Here is a 16,329-nt window from a genome sequence, read left to right as displayed (position 1 = left end):
CTGATTTAGCTCCCCCTTAATGAGCAGAGGGCCCTGCTGCACAAACCCCACAATCTGTTACATAACAACATCATAAATAGCATGCACAGTAAGGAGCAGACTGCTAACGCTGGCAGAATCTTGTGAAATCAAGAGATGTTATACACAGTACACAATGCAGCACTAATAATAGTTGAAAGTGTGTAGACATTGTTAAAGGGTTGTGCAGCTATACATTAGAGTGCATAAATCTGTAGGTCTAATTATATATAAAACACTTTTTTAAATGACTCTTCAGGCAACAATATGACAACGTTACAGTAAAAGCAGAAGAAGAAGGTTAAAATAAAGTATGAAGATTTTTTATTTGTGCTTATGAATAAGCAGTTCTTTGATACAGCAGTTACAATGATAGCAATGTCACTGTCTTTATTCAGCAATCTACACTGTAATGTTGCTCAATACTGAAATATAGTGCAGTGAAAGAGGTATTTAAAGGATAAAACTCCCAGTCTTGTATTTTTCCTGACAAGAAAACATCTTAAAATCTTGAAAAGACAACAATGTGTTACTTTGGCTCTCAATACCTTTTGACTTCCCTGTCGTGTTGCTGGTGCTCAGTCCCAAGCCCATTTGTTCTTTCTGATGATGTAAATTTGTAGTAACAGGTCACAAATATGAAGTTACAGTTTTAAAAGAGGCTAAACAATTCCCTAAAACAGCTGGGCACTGTAGTTTTTAGCCAATGTTACTCAAACAGGAGTAAATGGTGCATTTGTTGGGGACTACTTTCAGCTGCGGATTGATACACATTTGGTACTAGAGTGAGTTTTTACAGCAGAATAATGGTGCATGGTGGACTGACTTAAGATAAACTACACTGCTCATGTTCATCATAATGTCACCCAGTACAACAGTGTGGATTATTGATCTTTTTAATAGTTTTTGGATGACAACGGAGCGCTATGCTAAGCTAGCTCAGGCTTTGGCTAAACAGGAAATACTACAGAGGGATGAAACCATTGCTGGTTTGATCTTTTCAAAGGTTTTACTGAAGAAAAACTTTAAATATCACTAGACTTGAACTTTAAAATTTAAGTAAGGCTATACCAAGGTAGCCAGTATAATGAAGTAAGGACACAGTCCATTTATTTGTGCTTTCATTTGACAAAGCAGTTACATTAGTGGAAATGCCATTAGACCCTAGTTTGACTTTATTGATTACATTATTTACATAATGATTTTGTTGGGCCTTAAGTGTTAACCCGTCTAAGGAATATACTGCAGTGTGAAGAATACTTGTGTACACTAAGTAATTCAATTAATGCTCTATTCAAATATTAACACATGGCAATGTAAAGCAAACACCGTGACAATTAATGAAAACTAAAGTGGCCCAGGAGCAGTGTTACTGAAAACCAGATTCTGACCTTAGCAAGACTTGCTTGGAAGTATATATGTTCTGACAACACAGATGTCAGAGGAGACCCTCAGGACCCCAGCTTGTCACCGCGGGCTAGCCAAGGGGGGGGGGCAAGTTAATCTAGGCTAGGCCAGTAAGGGAAGGGGTCACAGTTCACTGTGTATGCCCCGCTGCTTCAGCACCGGCTGACAGGCCACAGGAGTCTGAAAGTCCATGATGTACTGGCATTTGCTGGGCTCCTTCACCGATCGCAAGGCTGTCTCTGTTCCGCATGTCAGTGTGACCTAGAAAAGCACAAAGAGAGAAAAGTTGAGGTGGTGCAGGGAGAAGAGCCGTTGTTAGCCTGAGTCAAGAGCCATGCCAGTTTTATCTCCCGATGGGGGCTGATTGAAGACGCTGTCCTTCCTCTTGTTTTAGTAATTTTCGCAGCAATTTCAAACTTTTGTGAAGAAATTAGATTCACTACAAATGATAGAATTATGCAAAAAAAAATACAGTACTAGTGGAGCTGGTGATTCAACTATAATCAGGTCTCTTGTCAAATAAAATAATGGCACTGCTCATGAAGAGTTTCATCACTGCCTAGCCTACAATCAGAGTCTACAAGACCTGAAGTGATGCTGTGACTGGGGGACACTGTGGCATTATGGGACATCGCTGCTGTCGTCTTCACGTGTGAACAGTGATTACCACTGTCACGACTTTAATAGGTGACTTTGACACCCTCTGCAAGAGAGTGGAAGGGAAAAGCAACTTATTTTACTTCTAGGGGGTTTCCATAGCAACCCCTCACATCATACTGCACCCGGAGCAGACAATCCCTCCGGCGAACAAAAGCACCTGGAGAGGGAGAGAGATTGGAACTTGACAGGTATTATTGTGTTGAAGTTTCAAGCTGGTACAACTGGTGATTTGGTTTTGTCCCGTACTTGGATTAAAAATAGTCTTTTGTTATGTCACTTAGTATCTCGTTGCACAGAGATATTAAGTGGGTGTGTGCCGCTCGGTGAGACAAAGTGTTTTCTTATGCGTGTGTTCATGGTTATTGGGGATTCAGTTTTGACTTGAGGGTGTCAGAGCCAGAGGGGTCAGTGTTGGGTGGCAATACTTTAGACTTGTAGGATTATTTTGTGTGATTCCAGAGCGTAACTTCTCCAGCTTGTGTTTGTACTTGCTTGTGTCTTGACACTTAACTTACAGTATATCAGTTAAAGAGGCACTTCATCTTTATTACACGAGGATCAGTTTAGACATTGTGGTTAGTGCTACTCAGCCTGTAAAAACAGTTTGTGTCTCTGCTGTGTCAAATCTGATGATGATGGTGTCGTCAGGGTTATCGCATCTGGGACTTCCTCATTTATAACAGAAAGCTTAAGTCACAAACTGGACATGTGGAGCCTGCAAGACGGAGGGATAGTCTAATGAAAGATGTTATAAGTTGCGTTATAGGAAATGTAAGCAGTATGGTACAGTTCAGTTCAGTTTGGTACGCATTCTTTCTGTTTCCACTGTGAAAATTTGTGGATGTTACCAAGAGAACCGTTCCATACCGTCCCCATTTTTAGTCCCCCCTCTGTTGGGGTACCTCGCACACAGATGTGGTATTAAAAAGTGGAGCTGTGAACACTGTGTCCGTTGATTGGTCAATAGCAGATGGTCACTCTGCTCAGGACTGAGCTGTGGCTGGTTTTGAGGCTCATGTAGAGTTTTACATATGTTAGTAAACTATAGCTATAAAATGAAAGGATTGGTTCTTGGGTTCTTTTTTGTTCTGAAAATGTCAGTGTTCATCTTTGTTCTGTGGACTATAAATGAGGTGCGGACTGATAAAGGAAGAAATACAGTATAAGTTCTGGACAGAGCGGTGAGTGACAACAACCCCGCCCACATGAAAGAGTCCTTTTTGCAGTGGAAACACTTAGTAGACCTGGGTCTAGGTACCATGTCTGAAGGATTATTTTTGGTTCCAAAGGTACCATACTGAAAGTGTTTGATGGAAACAGGACTTTAGAGCTTGACCTAAGTACATCTTGGCTTCTGCTACATCAATTTTGTCCGTTCTCTTAAGTATAAGCACAATATTATGTTACTTTAAAACATGAATATAAGAGCTAAAGTTAAAGGATTACTTGACCCCTAAACACATTATTTTAGCAGTATTTTAACATATGCAAAGTTTAGTTTAGCTCACAGTGATCGCTTACAGTGCTGCTACTTTTACACTCTGATACCAACACTGTAGCTTTGTGATGACAACTAGGATAAAACACATATTTCATTAGAAAAATAATCCACACACTGTTAATTGGTTCCCGTTATTATAAATGCCACATTTGGGTCAGTTAGACCTCATCAGTCATTAACTAGGTTCTTTTCCAGCCTTTACTGCAGGAGCAGAAACAGTCTGACATTAAAGTTTTTTATGTGACATTCATCATCATCCAGCTTAATAGCAAAAAATAATCTGTAGTAATGTCACATGTAGGCCTAGAGCCCACTGATACCTACACGTAATTTAAGTCTTGGCCGACTGAATTTTCGGATAGTATTTTCATTGTTTTGACATTTTATGTTATAAGTAGGGCTGTCAAATGATTAAAAAAAATGCTGCTCTGTTTTTAATTAATCTAAATTAATCGCATACATCAACAAGTATTTTAAAAATTTCAGTTCAAATATTCAATTAGCAGATGTGTCTTGGTAAAACTGCTGGACTTTGGACACAATTACACCCCTGTCCTCTACCACTGAAACTAATCTGTTAGTCAAGTTAGACTTAATCAGTTTGCGTCTAGTCAAGTGTGGCTTCTAGTGCTAGCATCTGTGGCTGTGTTAGGTCGGACCTCCACGTTCGCTGCTAAATGCTTTGCGTTGAGGTTATAGTTCAGGCTTTAAGTACTCCTGTGGTATTAAAATTCCTTACTACAGAAATAGCAGAGAACGTTAGGAATGTTAGAATGTTAGGGTTAGTCAAACCAGACAATGAAAAGATATCCTGGGTGGCTTCGTAGCACAGGCCTCTGCAGCTCCTGTGTCGAGCGAGGTTAAATTACTGTTTTTGCATACAGCTGGATAAATGAGACTTGGATTATACTGCACAGGTTGTGTGAGAGTTCGTAAGCGGATGTTTTGATACAGTTTTACTGTTGTTACACATGAACTTTAATTTGTCCAGAATTTTCTCTGTTTTTGGATTTGTCGTTCACCAGAGGCCTGCGAGAAAAAGGATTTCTTCACAGATTTAATGTAACATCCAGTGAGTAATTAATATAAAATGGTCAGCGTTCCTTTAACATTTCTAAGCAAAACAAATCATTATGTGATGGGTAAGTCTGAATGAATGCTGGATCAGAATATAATAAAGTTAAAGGATAAATCTGGTCTATTACAACTTGGTTATTATTTATCCTGATCATCATTTATCATGATAACATTTTATTCACTGAAATTAATTGCTGAGTTCTGGCAACACGGCAATATCACCAAAAAGACAAAGAAACAGAGAAGAAACACAATCAGACAGGTTGTGAAAAAGTTTATTGTCTAGTACAATATTTACATGACCAATAGAAATGATGGCCAGACCTACAAATATCTGACCTATATTATAAAACTGGAATTCTCCTTTAAGCAATGGGAGAGGCTGTATAAGATCTGGGGCCACAGTTGTGCTAGCTGTACAGTAGCTAAACTCACTGCATACATGTAACGGTCACAGTCCAGTACTTTGAATTTAATTAATAACTGAAACAGTTGAGTTCACACTTCCCCACAGACTCTTAAGATACACTGCACGCTGCTTGAATTTGGATTACCTCAATATCCATCGCTGAAACAATACATCACTGGTCCCACTACTCAAGTATAAAGAGAGAAGTGAGTTTCACCGCTGAAAGAGAGAGCACTACCCAAAGACGAGGTTCAGCATTTCAAATATAATGAGCGTCGACTTCTGACGAGACTTCATTTATGCCGACTGCACTCGGTTAGGGGGTCGTATCAAAGGAATTCAATTTAGTCGTTTCAAAGGGGGCCCCTGGATGGCATGAGTACATACATTTGCAAACGACATTTATTGGACTCTGATTTGAAGAGGGGGCCAGGCAAAGAAAATAAGATGATTAAATGTGCTACATTTTCAATTGAGCAAATTCTCACACAAAAATGTAAATGGATCTCATAAAAGTGGCTGAAAGGAAGAGGCAATACTAGGAAAATACAGAGAAGAGTAAAAGAGGAGAAAGCTGCAGGAGAATGCAGCTGGAGCAACATTAACCAGAAAACCAATGTAGACTGACAGAGGAGGGGAAAGCAAGTCAGCTTCCATCACTTGGCTTTGAACAAAACATCTTTTTGCCAGGCTGCTGAGTGGGCCATGAGGACTGAACGTCTTTTACTGATTGACTGACTAACTCTCCATTGTTGAAATGCACATGCGCAGAGCGAGGCATGCAGGGAGCAGACTGGGCAGGAAGGCTTCAAACTGTCCCCAGTGAATGTGGAGAGAGGAGCTTCGTTTGGCTGTTTCTCTTAGCTTTCCCTCTGGAAATTAGCAAACCACAGCCTCTCTGTACAGTTAACTTAATTTGTATTTATTTGTAAGGTTGACTGTTAAAGTCATTATCTACAGCAGTGATACCCAACCAGGGGTACCTGTAGCCCAGTGGATTGTAGAGTAGCTCAACTAATTTGCAAAAATCGAAGATATGATTTAATTAAAATGACATTTCCACAAATTAAGTCAGATTGAATACTACATGTTACAATTATGTAAGACAGTCCCTCCTGGATCTCGCCGCAAAGAAACCTTGAATTTCCTGCCCAAAACCCTTGAATTATGTCAAAAATTGAGGTGAAAAATGCGACATTTTTATGTGATTTTTGCGGGAAATTGCAACAAATGACAAAAATTGCGGCTAATGACAAAAGGAGAAAAAAAATGAGATTTTTTTTTTAATTACTACCTCCAAAGAAAATAAGTCTTGTAATCACTTGCTCTAATAATCATACTGAATATTACAAAAATAGCTGCAAATGTTTTTTTTTGTTTGTTTGTTTGTTTTTTTTAATAGTTTTCTTCTTTAGTTTTATTTGATTAGTTTCAAAACACGCACTCCAATAATGTTGCAAAAAAAATCCTGAGTGAATATTGTAGCTCTCAAACCAGACAATGTGACTGTAAAACAACATGTAGGCTACATCCTCTGTAAACATAACATTTTAATACATTCAACACATATTGTATGCATTTAAACAGTGCGAATTCTTATGTCAATACAGAGTGTTTCTCCATACTGCAAGGCCATTAGCGCATTTGATGACGCGTCTCATGACGTTTCAAATGACGTCGCATGCGTGACGACTTCTGGTCGGCTGGAAAATGCGGAAAAACGCGGAAAAATTGCGGGACTTTCGTTGAATTTGTGTTAATTATTGCGATCGCAAGATCACGATTTTCTGGAGGGACTGGTAAGAGTGCCTGAAAGCGTTTAGCAAGCAGAGAAGTTTAAATAGGTACCTAATAGTGTTGAATAGGAAAAAAAAATAGCTGAAAGTACTGACTAAACAGTTCAAATATTCAGCTAAAAGTAATGGACGGCTGTAAAAGTTAAAAGTATTGCATATATTAGGGATGCACGATAATATTGGCACATCATTGATATCAGCTGATATTGGCTTTAAAATGAAATATCAGAACGGCCAACATGCTGATAGTATTGGTATGTCATCGGTATGTCAACCAATATAGGCTTTAAAATGATCAGACTCGATACATACATACGTCCACATTTTTCGTAATTTGAACAATGAACGGATATAACATACATTGACAAGTATTGTATAAAGTGGAAATATTGATATCATTAAAAATGAGTAAATGAGTTGTTACATTTCAGCATATCGGATATCGACAAAAAGTCCAATACCGTCCATCCATAACATATATGGTTAAAATAGGTACCTTAAAGTCCTGACTAAACAGGTCAGGTAATTCGCTTAAAGTAATGGATAAACAGTTCAAATAGTTAGCTGTACAAGTGGCTGAAATTGCAACACTTTTGCTACAAAATCAAACTACTGTAAATTCTTAAATAAGCCTCAATTTAACTCAGCGGCCAAGAGAACCAGGTTTATATTAAATACAGGCCTTTATTGCTATTCCCCCTGTTCCCCATTTTAATGAAAACTCAAAACCTCCTCCATGTTTACTGTTGTCTCGATAAATTGATAATAACGTCCATTTCCACAACACTAATTTCATCAGCACAGCAAGAGTCATGTCTGGTGTTCAACTTTGCCTCTACCCCCAAACACTGTTAGGTTACAGTGCATTAAACACATCCTCCATATAAAAGATCTCACAGCCTTCCCTTTAAATGTAGGCCTTTAGTAAGAAAAACATCAGAAAGTGTTCAGTTTTATCGCCTCACATCCATCAGAAGTACAGCAATCAAGAAACGACTTGAGTTAATTACAGTATGAAAACATTATTTCTGTTCTAAGAGTATCACATTACTCTGTGGCTGAATAACACTTATTAAGCCGGCAAAATTTGTCGTAATAGTCTGTTTTTAGAAAGGGCCTGCTTACTCTCTGCAGTTGAGGTAAATAAAGACCTCTACAACTAATACTACTACAGGACATTGTCCTGTAATACTGACAGACACTTTAAGTACTGAGCAGCACCAGGGACACATTCTACCAAAGGACATTGGTTTTATGGTGTGAGCATTTACCAGACTGTTCTATGCAGGTGTCTGAACTTAAGTGATAGGCTCACACCTGACAATGTCGACCAGTGGTTCCCAACTGGTCCAGATTTCCCCTTAGTCATTTGTTCAAGGTCCACACAGGATCGAGCTAGTTTTGTCTTTGTCAAGTAGGTGTCTGTTAGTCACTGTACGTCAAAATAAAGTGTTGTTTACAAAGCTGACACGTTCATGAGTCACTTCATTCACAATGGACCCATGACCCACTTTTGGACCACAACCCACCAGTTAGGAACCACTGATACAGACCAAAATGTAAATTACAAAGATCGAATGCATGATTGGTATAGTTTTTCTTTTTACTTTTAAAGTCTAAAATCTCCACATTTGCCATAATGAATTAAATCCAAATGAGGTCTGTATAACATTTTTATTCAGGCTGAAACTCTAATGAGTTGTGCAAATGACTTCTCTTTGTTGCCTCATCCTTTACTGTATCGTCTGTCCATCTGTCTATATAACAGTCTGTCAGTGTGTATTAGTGTTGTCACGATACCAAAATCTTTCTTTCGGTACCAATACCAATATGAATTTTGATACTTTTCAATACTCTTTGGTACTTTTCCAAAGGAAAAGTCCTTTTGGATACAAACCTTTAGAACAATAAATAGTAGGTTCGGTCAGTACCTCGGTACAGACGTCACGATTTGGTAACTCAAATGTCCCACCAAGTTTGTGTTGTCTCGTGTTGTCTCCCTTTGTGAGGCAGACTTTCTCTTGTCTTTTTTCACGTGCGCCAGCTGTGAATGTTGATACAGGTGTTGTCATACACACCACTTGTGCAATCTGTGCTCCAATAGCAACAAGAAAGGCGTTTGTGTGCATAATTGAGTAAAATAAATTAACTAAATTAATGAATTGAAGCAATTTCAAAGTACCGGTATTTTCCAAATGCAGTATAGTACCGTTTGGAATACTCTAGTACCGCGGTACTATTTTAGTACTGGTATACCGTGCAACACTAGTGTGTATGTACCATTTGTTCATCCATACGTTTATTCATACGTGTTTCTTTGTGCTCTCATATGCTACTGTGAGTGTATGAGTGTGTGTGTGCCTACTGTATGTTTGCATGTACTGTCACTCATGCAGTACTTACTGTAGTACTGCGTGAACCTCCTTGCCAGCAAGGTTCTCCATTCTCATACTCCATCTGACTGTACTGGTTCTTTGGTGTTCCGGCCCACATCCCCCACCTCCTGAAATCAAAAGAAATAAGACATGATTGAATATTTTCATGAAGTGTATGTTGAAACAAAATTTCCGTCTATTAGTCATGCTAAACAAAATTCAGTAATTTCCTACTCCTTTATAAACAGTTGGGACAAATTGCGCACAGAAACATATAATTTGTTTTAAACACCACTAGGTTGGCTTATTGAAAAACACTTCCTCCCAGCAAACATAAAAAGCTGGCAAGATGGCCAGTCTGGCAGTGCCCTCCTTTGGATCCTGGCACCACAGCTCTCGCGTCCCCTCTCCTCTTCAACAATGGAGGGGAAATATTAATTACCATTTTGTCAGAGTTAATTCTGTGTGCGATACCACACGAGGGAAGGAGAAGAGAAAAAAAAACACGACGCCAGTGAAGCCCATCTCAAATGAGGCTGTGCCTGCCCAGTGCTAGCTAATTACATTCTCACCAAACATTTCAAGGGGAGTTAGGAAAACCAAAGCAAACCAGGGCGCCAGTGGACACAGTCCAACACAGCTTGCAGTACTGACAGATGCCATTTGATTATGCTTTCACCGGCTAACTTTCTCTGATCTTTTGTTGAACTTGAACAGCTTCTTTGAGGTGGCGTCGACCGCAGTCGTGCTGCTGGTTAAGTATTGATTTTTGTAAAACACTGTAATCCTGCTCGGGAGGAAAATCTTTCCTGCATTTGGTGCATGGTCTATTGCAGATTTTACTGACGTGTGTTGCCCTACAGAGGCGAGCAGCTACTTCTCTCTGCAATGCTAAGAGAACACAAAACAAATACTGAAATCAATCTTTCTACTTTCAGAGACGCATACATCAAGAAATAAAACCTGACGGTCTGCAAGCCTGTTTTTTTGCAAATAGCTTGTCGATGTTCTGTTAATCATTCTGGATAAAGAGCTACAAAACGCTATAAATTCAGCATATTGTTCTTTTAATCTGCCTAAGTGCTTTTCTCACAACTGCCAACCCTATCACGAGTGCACAATCCTCAATCAATGTGCCTACACTGAACTTTCCACAGTGGATTTCAGTAACAGGATCAGCTCTGTTTTTTGAGTAATGCTTTTAGTATTATGAAAGATAATCCGCTATATTTAATGGCTTATTATGATATTGTTACTGGTTCTGTTATTGATCTCAATACTTACTCAATACTTTTCATACCTATATATTTTTTCCAAAGCTCAGCAACAAATATAAATTACTTCCTGTTGGGTTTAGAGTATGGCTCCAAGAGGCTTTTTTGTACATCTTGGGGTGTTACATTTGCCTAACAAATTTCTTAAATGTCAGTGAAACCAGCCTCTGGGGCTGCGTTGTCAAAATGTGTAGGGGGCGCTACTGAGCCAATCTTTTGCACCCATTAACCAGACCTATATCGGATGTAAATTTTTTGACAGTTTACGTGTGTGCAAAGATTCATGAGTTTTCGAGTACCCTAAGCCCCTCAAAAATGTGTTTCTTTTCGGAAAAAAATAAATTAATAGATAGGCTAAATGATAATTCCTTCAGTTTTTAAGAGGGTCCTCACACCACAGGTGCTCGGGCCCTAATAAATATAGACCAGTCCCGATAACTAATTTTATTGGATGATATATTGTCACAAAAATAATTGGGATAAATTATATTATTGCCATTTTGAGACCTTTTTGTGCCAATGATATACTTTTAATTCTTAAGAATATTAGACATTGATATTCTTGGAATTGGAAATTTACATATAAATATATTTTTAAAACGTAATTAACACCTGTTAATATGTGCACTGAAATATGTATTTATATAACATTATATTACCTTATAGGAGAAGATCAAAATTTCTAAATTTGAGACTTAACACAAAGTTTGGCCAATAAAAACCAAACTAAGTGATGCCCCTTGCGACTAATGAATAAGATGAGCGAAACTCAGGGAACACTGCAGTTACCTCCATAATGTGGCTACTGTGCTGCTGAGGGACAATTCTGTATTTCCTAGGCAAAGGAAGGACCCGCTCTACTCTCCCTTCTGATTATCTATTATTCGTTGCCATCATTAGTTGGACTGGATAGGATTGGGCAAGAGGAGTGGTATTGGTTAGGGTAAAAATATCTGGGTAAGCCAATCAGAGGCAGAGCTATGCTAGAAGATGGTCTGGGAGTGGAGTTGTTGGAGGGTAAAACTACAAACAATGAACTTTTTAGGATGTTGCCAGGGTTTGGCAAGCTAACCACTTGCACTTTGAAGTGTTTTTTATTTTTCTTTGGACTTGCGCATGTAGGCAGGCATGGAGAGGAAGAAAAAGTAAAATTGTTGCACCACAGTCTTACAACAGTTGGGAAACCTCTGCTGTTTATGTTAACATCACGTTGGCTAACATGTTGGTAACACTGGTTGGTGATTTATGGACATGATCGAAGTCATGTCCATACTGTATATCTTACGATAACTCAATAACATAATTAACGTGACAGGCCTAAATGAAAAGGTTGATACATAATTCATATTTAATAATGCCCACAAGGTACACAACGTACTCTTTTTGGTTATGTGAAATAGTGTCCAACAAACATTGAATTTCTTTCCACATTTCTTTAAATGCAGTTTTATTCTCATTTGACCTTGATGAAGGCAAACATGGGAGTCCTCTTTGATTTCAAAAAGCACTCTCCAGCTTTTACGGACACATGGGTGTCTTCAGGTCCCTGAGTGTGGCTTTTCTGCTGTCCATGATGTGCATGGCTTATTTAAGATGCCTGAACGGGTCAGTCAGAGGTGAATTGCTCACACAAGTGGAAGCCGGCTGGGCCCGAGCGTCTCGCCTTTTCCTTCCAGCCTGTTTGATTGGGTTTTAGCACTCTGTTAGTACCAGGAGGCCCTCAAATGGATTGCTGTCAGGGCCAGCAGACATGGCAAGCGGAGAAAGCGACAGTGCTCCGGCTCTCGCTGCTGGTTGACCAGCGATCCCTTGCGCATCACCTTCATGCCTCCTGGTTTGCCATACACCACCAGCCACTAACACACACGCACACCTCATTCCCTCACCTCACCTTTGTTCGCTTCCTTCCTTAATCTCCATTCTCGCTCTGTCAGCCCCCCTGCGCAGCGTAGGCCCTGTCAATTAGGCTTAAGTTATCACTGAGATGTAGCCGACACACTCAAGTCATTTGGATTCACAGGAGTCACAAGATGAAATCTTATTGACAAATCATTCCCTGTAATAATACCTGCCTGCACTTAATATTGGCGGGCCATTCTCTACAGTCACCACCAGACTAGTGCACAGCTCTTTATTTACACCTCAGAAAAACATCACATTGGGCCTCACTGCTTAATTCCATGGCACCAGGGTGCATAAACATTACTATATGTTAGTCTGACCCTGTGACTGACAATATAGCACAACCCGAATGTGCAAAATGCAACCCCCTGGCTCAATGACAACTTCATTTTCTCATCCAATTTATCACAGTTTGGCTTTAAGCTGCAGCCATGATACACATGATGCTCACTTGCACTTGTAGCAGCAGGGCCAGTCTCTTGAAATTATCTGGGTCTCTGTATGTATTTTCTTCCTTCTGAACATGCTGGCTGATCTGCTGCACCTGCTTTCTGCAGCCAAGCTGGAAATACTGTTTGCCTGATCAACAAAATGGTTCACACCCAACTACTGCTATTCAGATAAGACTAAAATTTTTAAAGGTAGAACAAGAAAAACAGACACTCTTCTGTTTTCAGCATGGATGAACATAATTTAAGTATGTAAATAGATTAACATTGGCATTAGAGGGCAAATTGCATCTTGGCTTTTGTAGAAAATCCATTTCCGACCACATGGAGACAAGACCGGCCGCAAACGCAGACTCCCCTTTAATGATTGATGACGGTTGATACTGAACACATGCTCCTTTTAAGGCTTAAAACCTGGAGAATCTTATTTACAGATATCTGGGTTATAATTCAATCTTTGTCTGGCCTCCTCTAATGCCATAAAATGCACCTTCCATCACAGATAAACCTGTAATAGCGGCATATCTAGGCAGCTAAACCTATTATCCATACATTTACTTTGCATTGTGGGTGAGATAGTGGGCCTCGGAGAACTCAGACACGCCTCTAACTGCACACATTAGGGAGTCAATCTCATTTAATTTTCTCTCTGAATCACTAAGGTGTGATTTCTATTGACACACAGAATAGCAGATGTTGAGTTTGTGATTTAATTACATCCAGTACCCATGAAGAGACCATTAAAATTGTACTTTCACCTCCTTGATACCTTCAGAGCTAAGTTTACTGCAAGACTATATACAGATCTGAAGAACATACTATATCAGAGAACACGTGAAATAGTTTTTGTAACTGTCATGACAAAATTGGTCTCGGACTACTCATATTGTTTTACTGATTTTGTTTTATAATCTAATCCTCATTAGGAATAATTAGCATTAAAAAGCTGATTAGCTTCTCCTTTTCTTCTTCTGATAATGGCTTGAGCTGATATAAGCTCCTCTTATTTCTTTAAAACGATGCGGTCACCAGTGATTCTGTTTTAAACTTCATCGCAGCATTAATCCGTATGCCTCGAGTGATAAATCCCGAAGATCCACGGCTAATCTCGCTCAACACTGAGAGGAGAGTTACCCCCTCTGATATAGCCACAAATCAACCTTTCATAAGCAATTATCATTTAGACAACTCCACTCTGGTGTTTAAACACCCCGCAGATAGTGAGGGGCGGGAGACAAATCTGGGCCAAAGGTGTATTTGTGCATGCCTTGATGTGCGTTTGTGTATTTCTGTGTTGTGTTTTGAGACCCTCGGCCTTCACTGGAGAGACACTGAATGAACAAAACCACAGGGGGGAAAAAACACAATGGTGGTCCCATTTGGTATATCTGTGGTTTCCTCAAGAAAACTGAATATAAATTTGCTCATCTGCCTCCAGTGCTTTGTCTGTATGATTGTAGACATTAGAAAGGCGATATAAACTCTACTGAACGTTATGTCTGTCATGCACAGGAGCTGCCTGCACATATTCATGCATGAATCATGTTTGCATACATGTGTACTGCATGTAAAGGAATTATATTTACATTTTTACAACATGTGCTTTTACAAGCAAAGTGTATATACAGTGAGGCATGTAGGACTGGGTATTTAAAGAAGTATTTCACATTAAACTGGGCTGTAGTGCAAGCTTGTCTGTTTTAACAGGAAACAATATGGCTGCCAGTTGGTTACATACAATCTCATATTACAGTTAAACAGTAAGCTAAAATATATTTCTGAAAACATTTATGGTGAGAAATAGGCAACACAGAAACAGACTTTTGGTTCATCTCAGTTTTTTCAGCCTGTGTTTTACAATACAGAAAACCTACAACTACCAGAATGCACTGTGCAGCACCGAACACTCTGAATATACGCAGTAGTGTTTCTCCTGCTGGCCTGGCCCACCAGTTCCAGCTCGGCTCATAGACTTTACACTGTGATGATGTTACAGATTTTTAACTTGTTTTTCTCAGCTCCAGGAAAGTTTCACAAAGGTAAAACCTCCATGGATCCAAAATTCAAGACAGAAAGAAAGATAATTGACCTTGGTTACAGTTCAAGGTGTCCTATCAGCAGTTGTACGGACATCTCTTTTATAATGATGACCTATGGGGAAAATGCTTTTTAGGCTGCAATACTGCGAGTGGCCACTGGGAAAAATTTGCTGCAAGGCTGAGCTTGGCCGTTTTTCCACAGGATACAATACGGTGCCACTTCCTGTTCACAAATTCTCATATTACAACAGTGCACTAAAATATGTTTCTGAAGGCAGTTTAGATGAGGAATAGGCAAAATAGCAAGAGAATCTTGAGCTCCTTTTACACTACCAGATTTTTGGTGAATATTGGGCCGATTTGCTGGCCAGCTGCGAGCATTTAGACACACAGAGGCAAAAAGGCGAGTTGATCCGAGGCGCCCAATTTTCCGCCTCGTAGGGTAGTCATATTGGTGGAACCCTTTAAGTTTAAAAAGACCGAGGCAGCCTTCCGCCACGGGAGGGGCTGTTGAAGACTTGTGGGAGGAGCTGTTGATGACGCTGCATGTGTGAGGAAACAGCTGATAGCAGGAATTAGCGAGCAGCTAGTAGCAAGAGGGAAATGCAAACCTGACAGATTCCTCGCAAAGGAAAAGGCCATTAACCGTCAGTTGACGGGGGACGGTGAAGAACGGGCCGATTTATGAGAAAATCGCCGTCTGACTAGCCGCGGATTCCCTCCCATGTCACTGGTTATGTCACACGCTGAGCTACACATTGTGTTACTTTACTTTATGACACATTGACCGAAAAGTTTCCATGGTGTCAAGTAACTGCCATGTACTGAAAACAACCACTGACTGCTTGGTTAATCTTTGCTCATTTTAAATCTGAATTTTGGTCAGTCTATGGTGTATCTTATTTTGCATTTTAATATTTTCAGTTCTACTGGCAGGTATTTTAATGCAGATCAATTTGTGTAAACGCATTCTGAATTAACTGGCAGCCAGAAAACACATCACAAACAGCTTTATTTTGAATTTCTACAGTTCAGCGCTAATTAGAAACTTAAATTAAAAGCAAATGGAGAAATACACTGAAAAAAATTATTCCTCAATGTCAGGTATGAAAAACAGGCTGTTAGGTATGGCACTGAAACATTTCAGCTCTAGAGGTATCTCGCATCAGTTTCTGTTATTAGAAAGCGTCAACATCAAGCTGGGTCCTTCAAACACACTCCATTCATTTGCAGAAACTGTCAACGATCAGATGTGCCAACTCAGTGTCACATTAGTTGTAAATACTTCCCTAACAACCAGCTCCTCATCCTGTTCAGATGGTGTTAAGTCTGTGCTTATTACTGTCACCTTCCCACTGTAGCATCCACTCATTAGCTGCCACTGCAATGAATTATACCTCACAGCTATGCTTTTCACTGCTT

The 16,329-nt window shown here is 39.6% G+C and overlaps 1 protein-coding gene across 1 annotated transcript in view; it reads right to left on the bottom strand.

Moving 5' to 3' along the window:
• Positions 1–325: 325 nt before the first annotated feature.
• The window catches only part of LOC117245771 (glucosidase 2 subunit beta-like), a 201,829-nt gene continuing 185,825 nt past the window's right edge, over positions 326–16,329 (bottom strand). The window contains exons 14-15 of the mRNA XM_033609260.2: positions 9,272–9,371; positions 326–1,686 (exon numbers count right to left, since the gene is read on the bottom strand). Of these exons, the coding sequence (XP_033465151.2) occupies positions 1,549–1,686; positions 9,272–9,371 (238 nt within the window). The 3' untranslated portion in view covers positions 326–1,548. The remainder of the gene's footprint in view (positions 1,687–9,271; positions 9,372–16,329) is intronic.

This window comes from Epinephelus lanceolatus, chromosome 22 (genome assembly GCF_041903045.1).
Source record: "Epinephelus lanceolatus isolate andai-2023 chromosome 22, ASM4190304v1, whole genome shotgun sequence".
In the NCBI taxonomy this organism is placed as follows: Eukaryota; Metazoa; Chordata; class Actinopteri; order Perciformes; family Serranidae; genus Epinephelus; species Epinephelus lanceolatus.
This window is presented reverse-complemented; position numbering and strand designations above follow the sequence as displayed.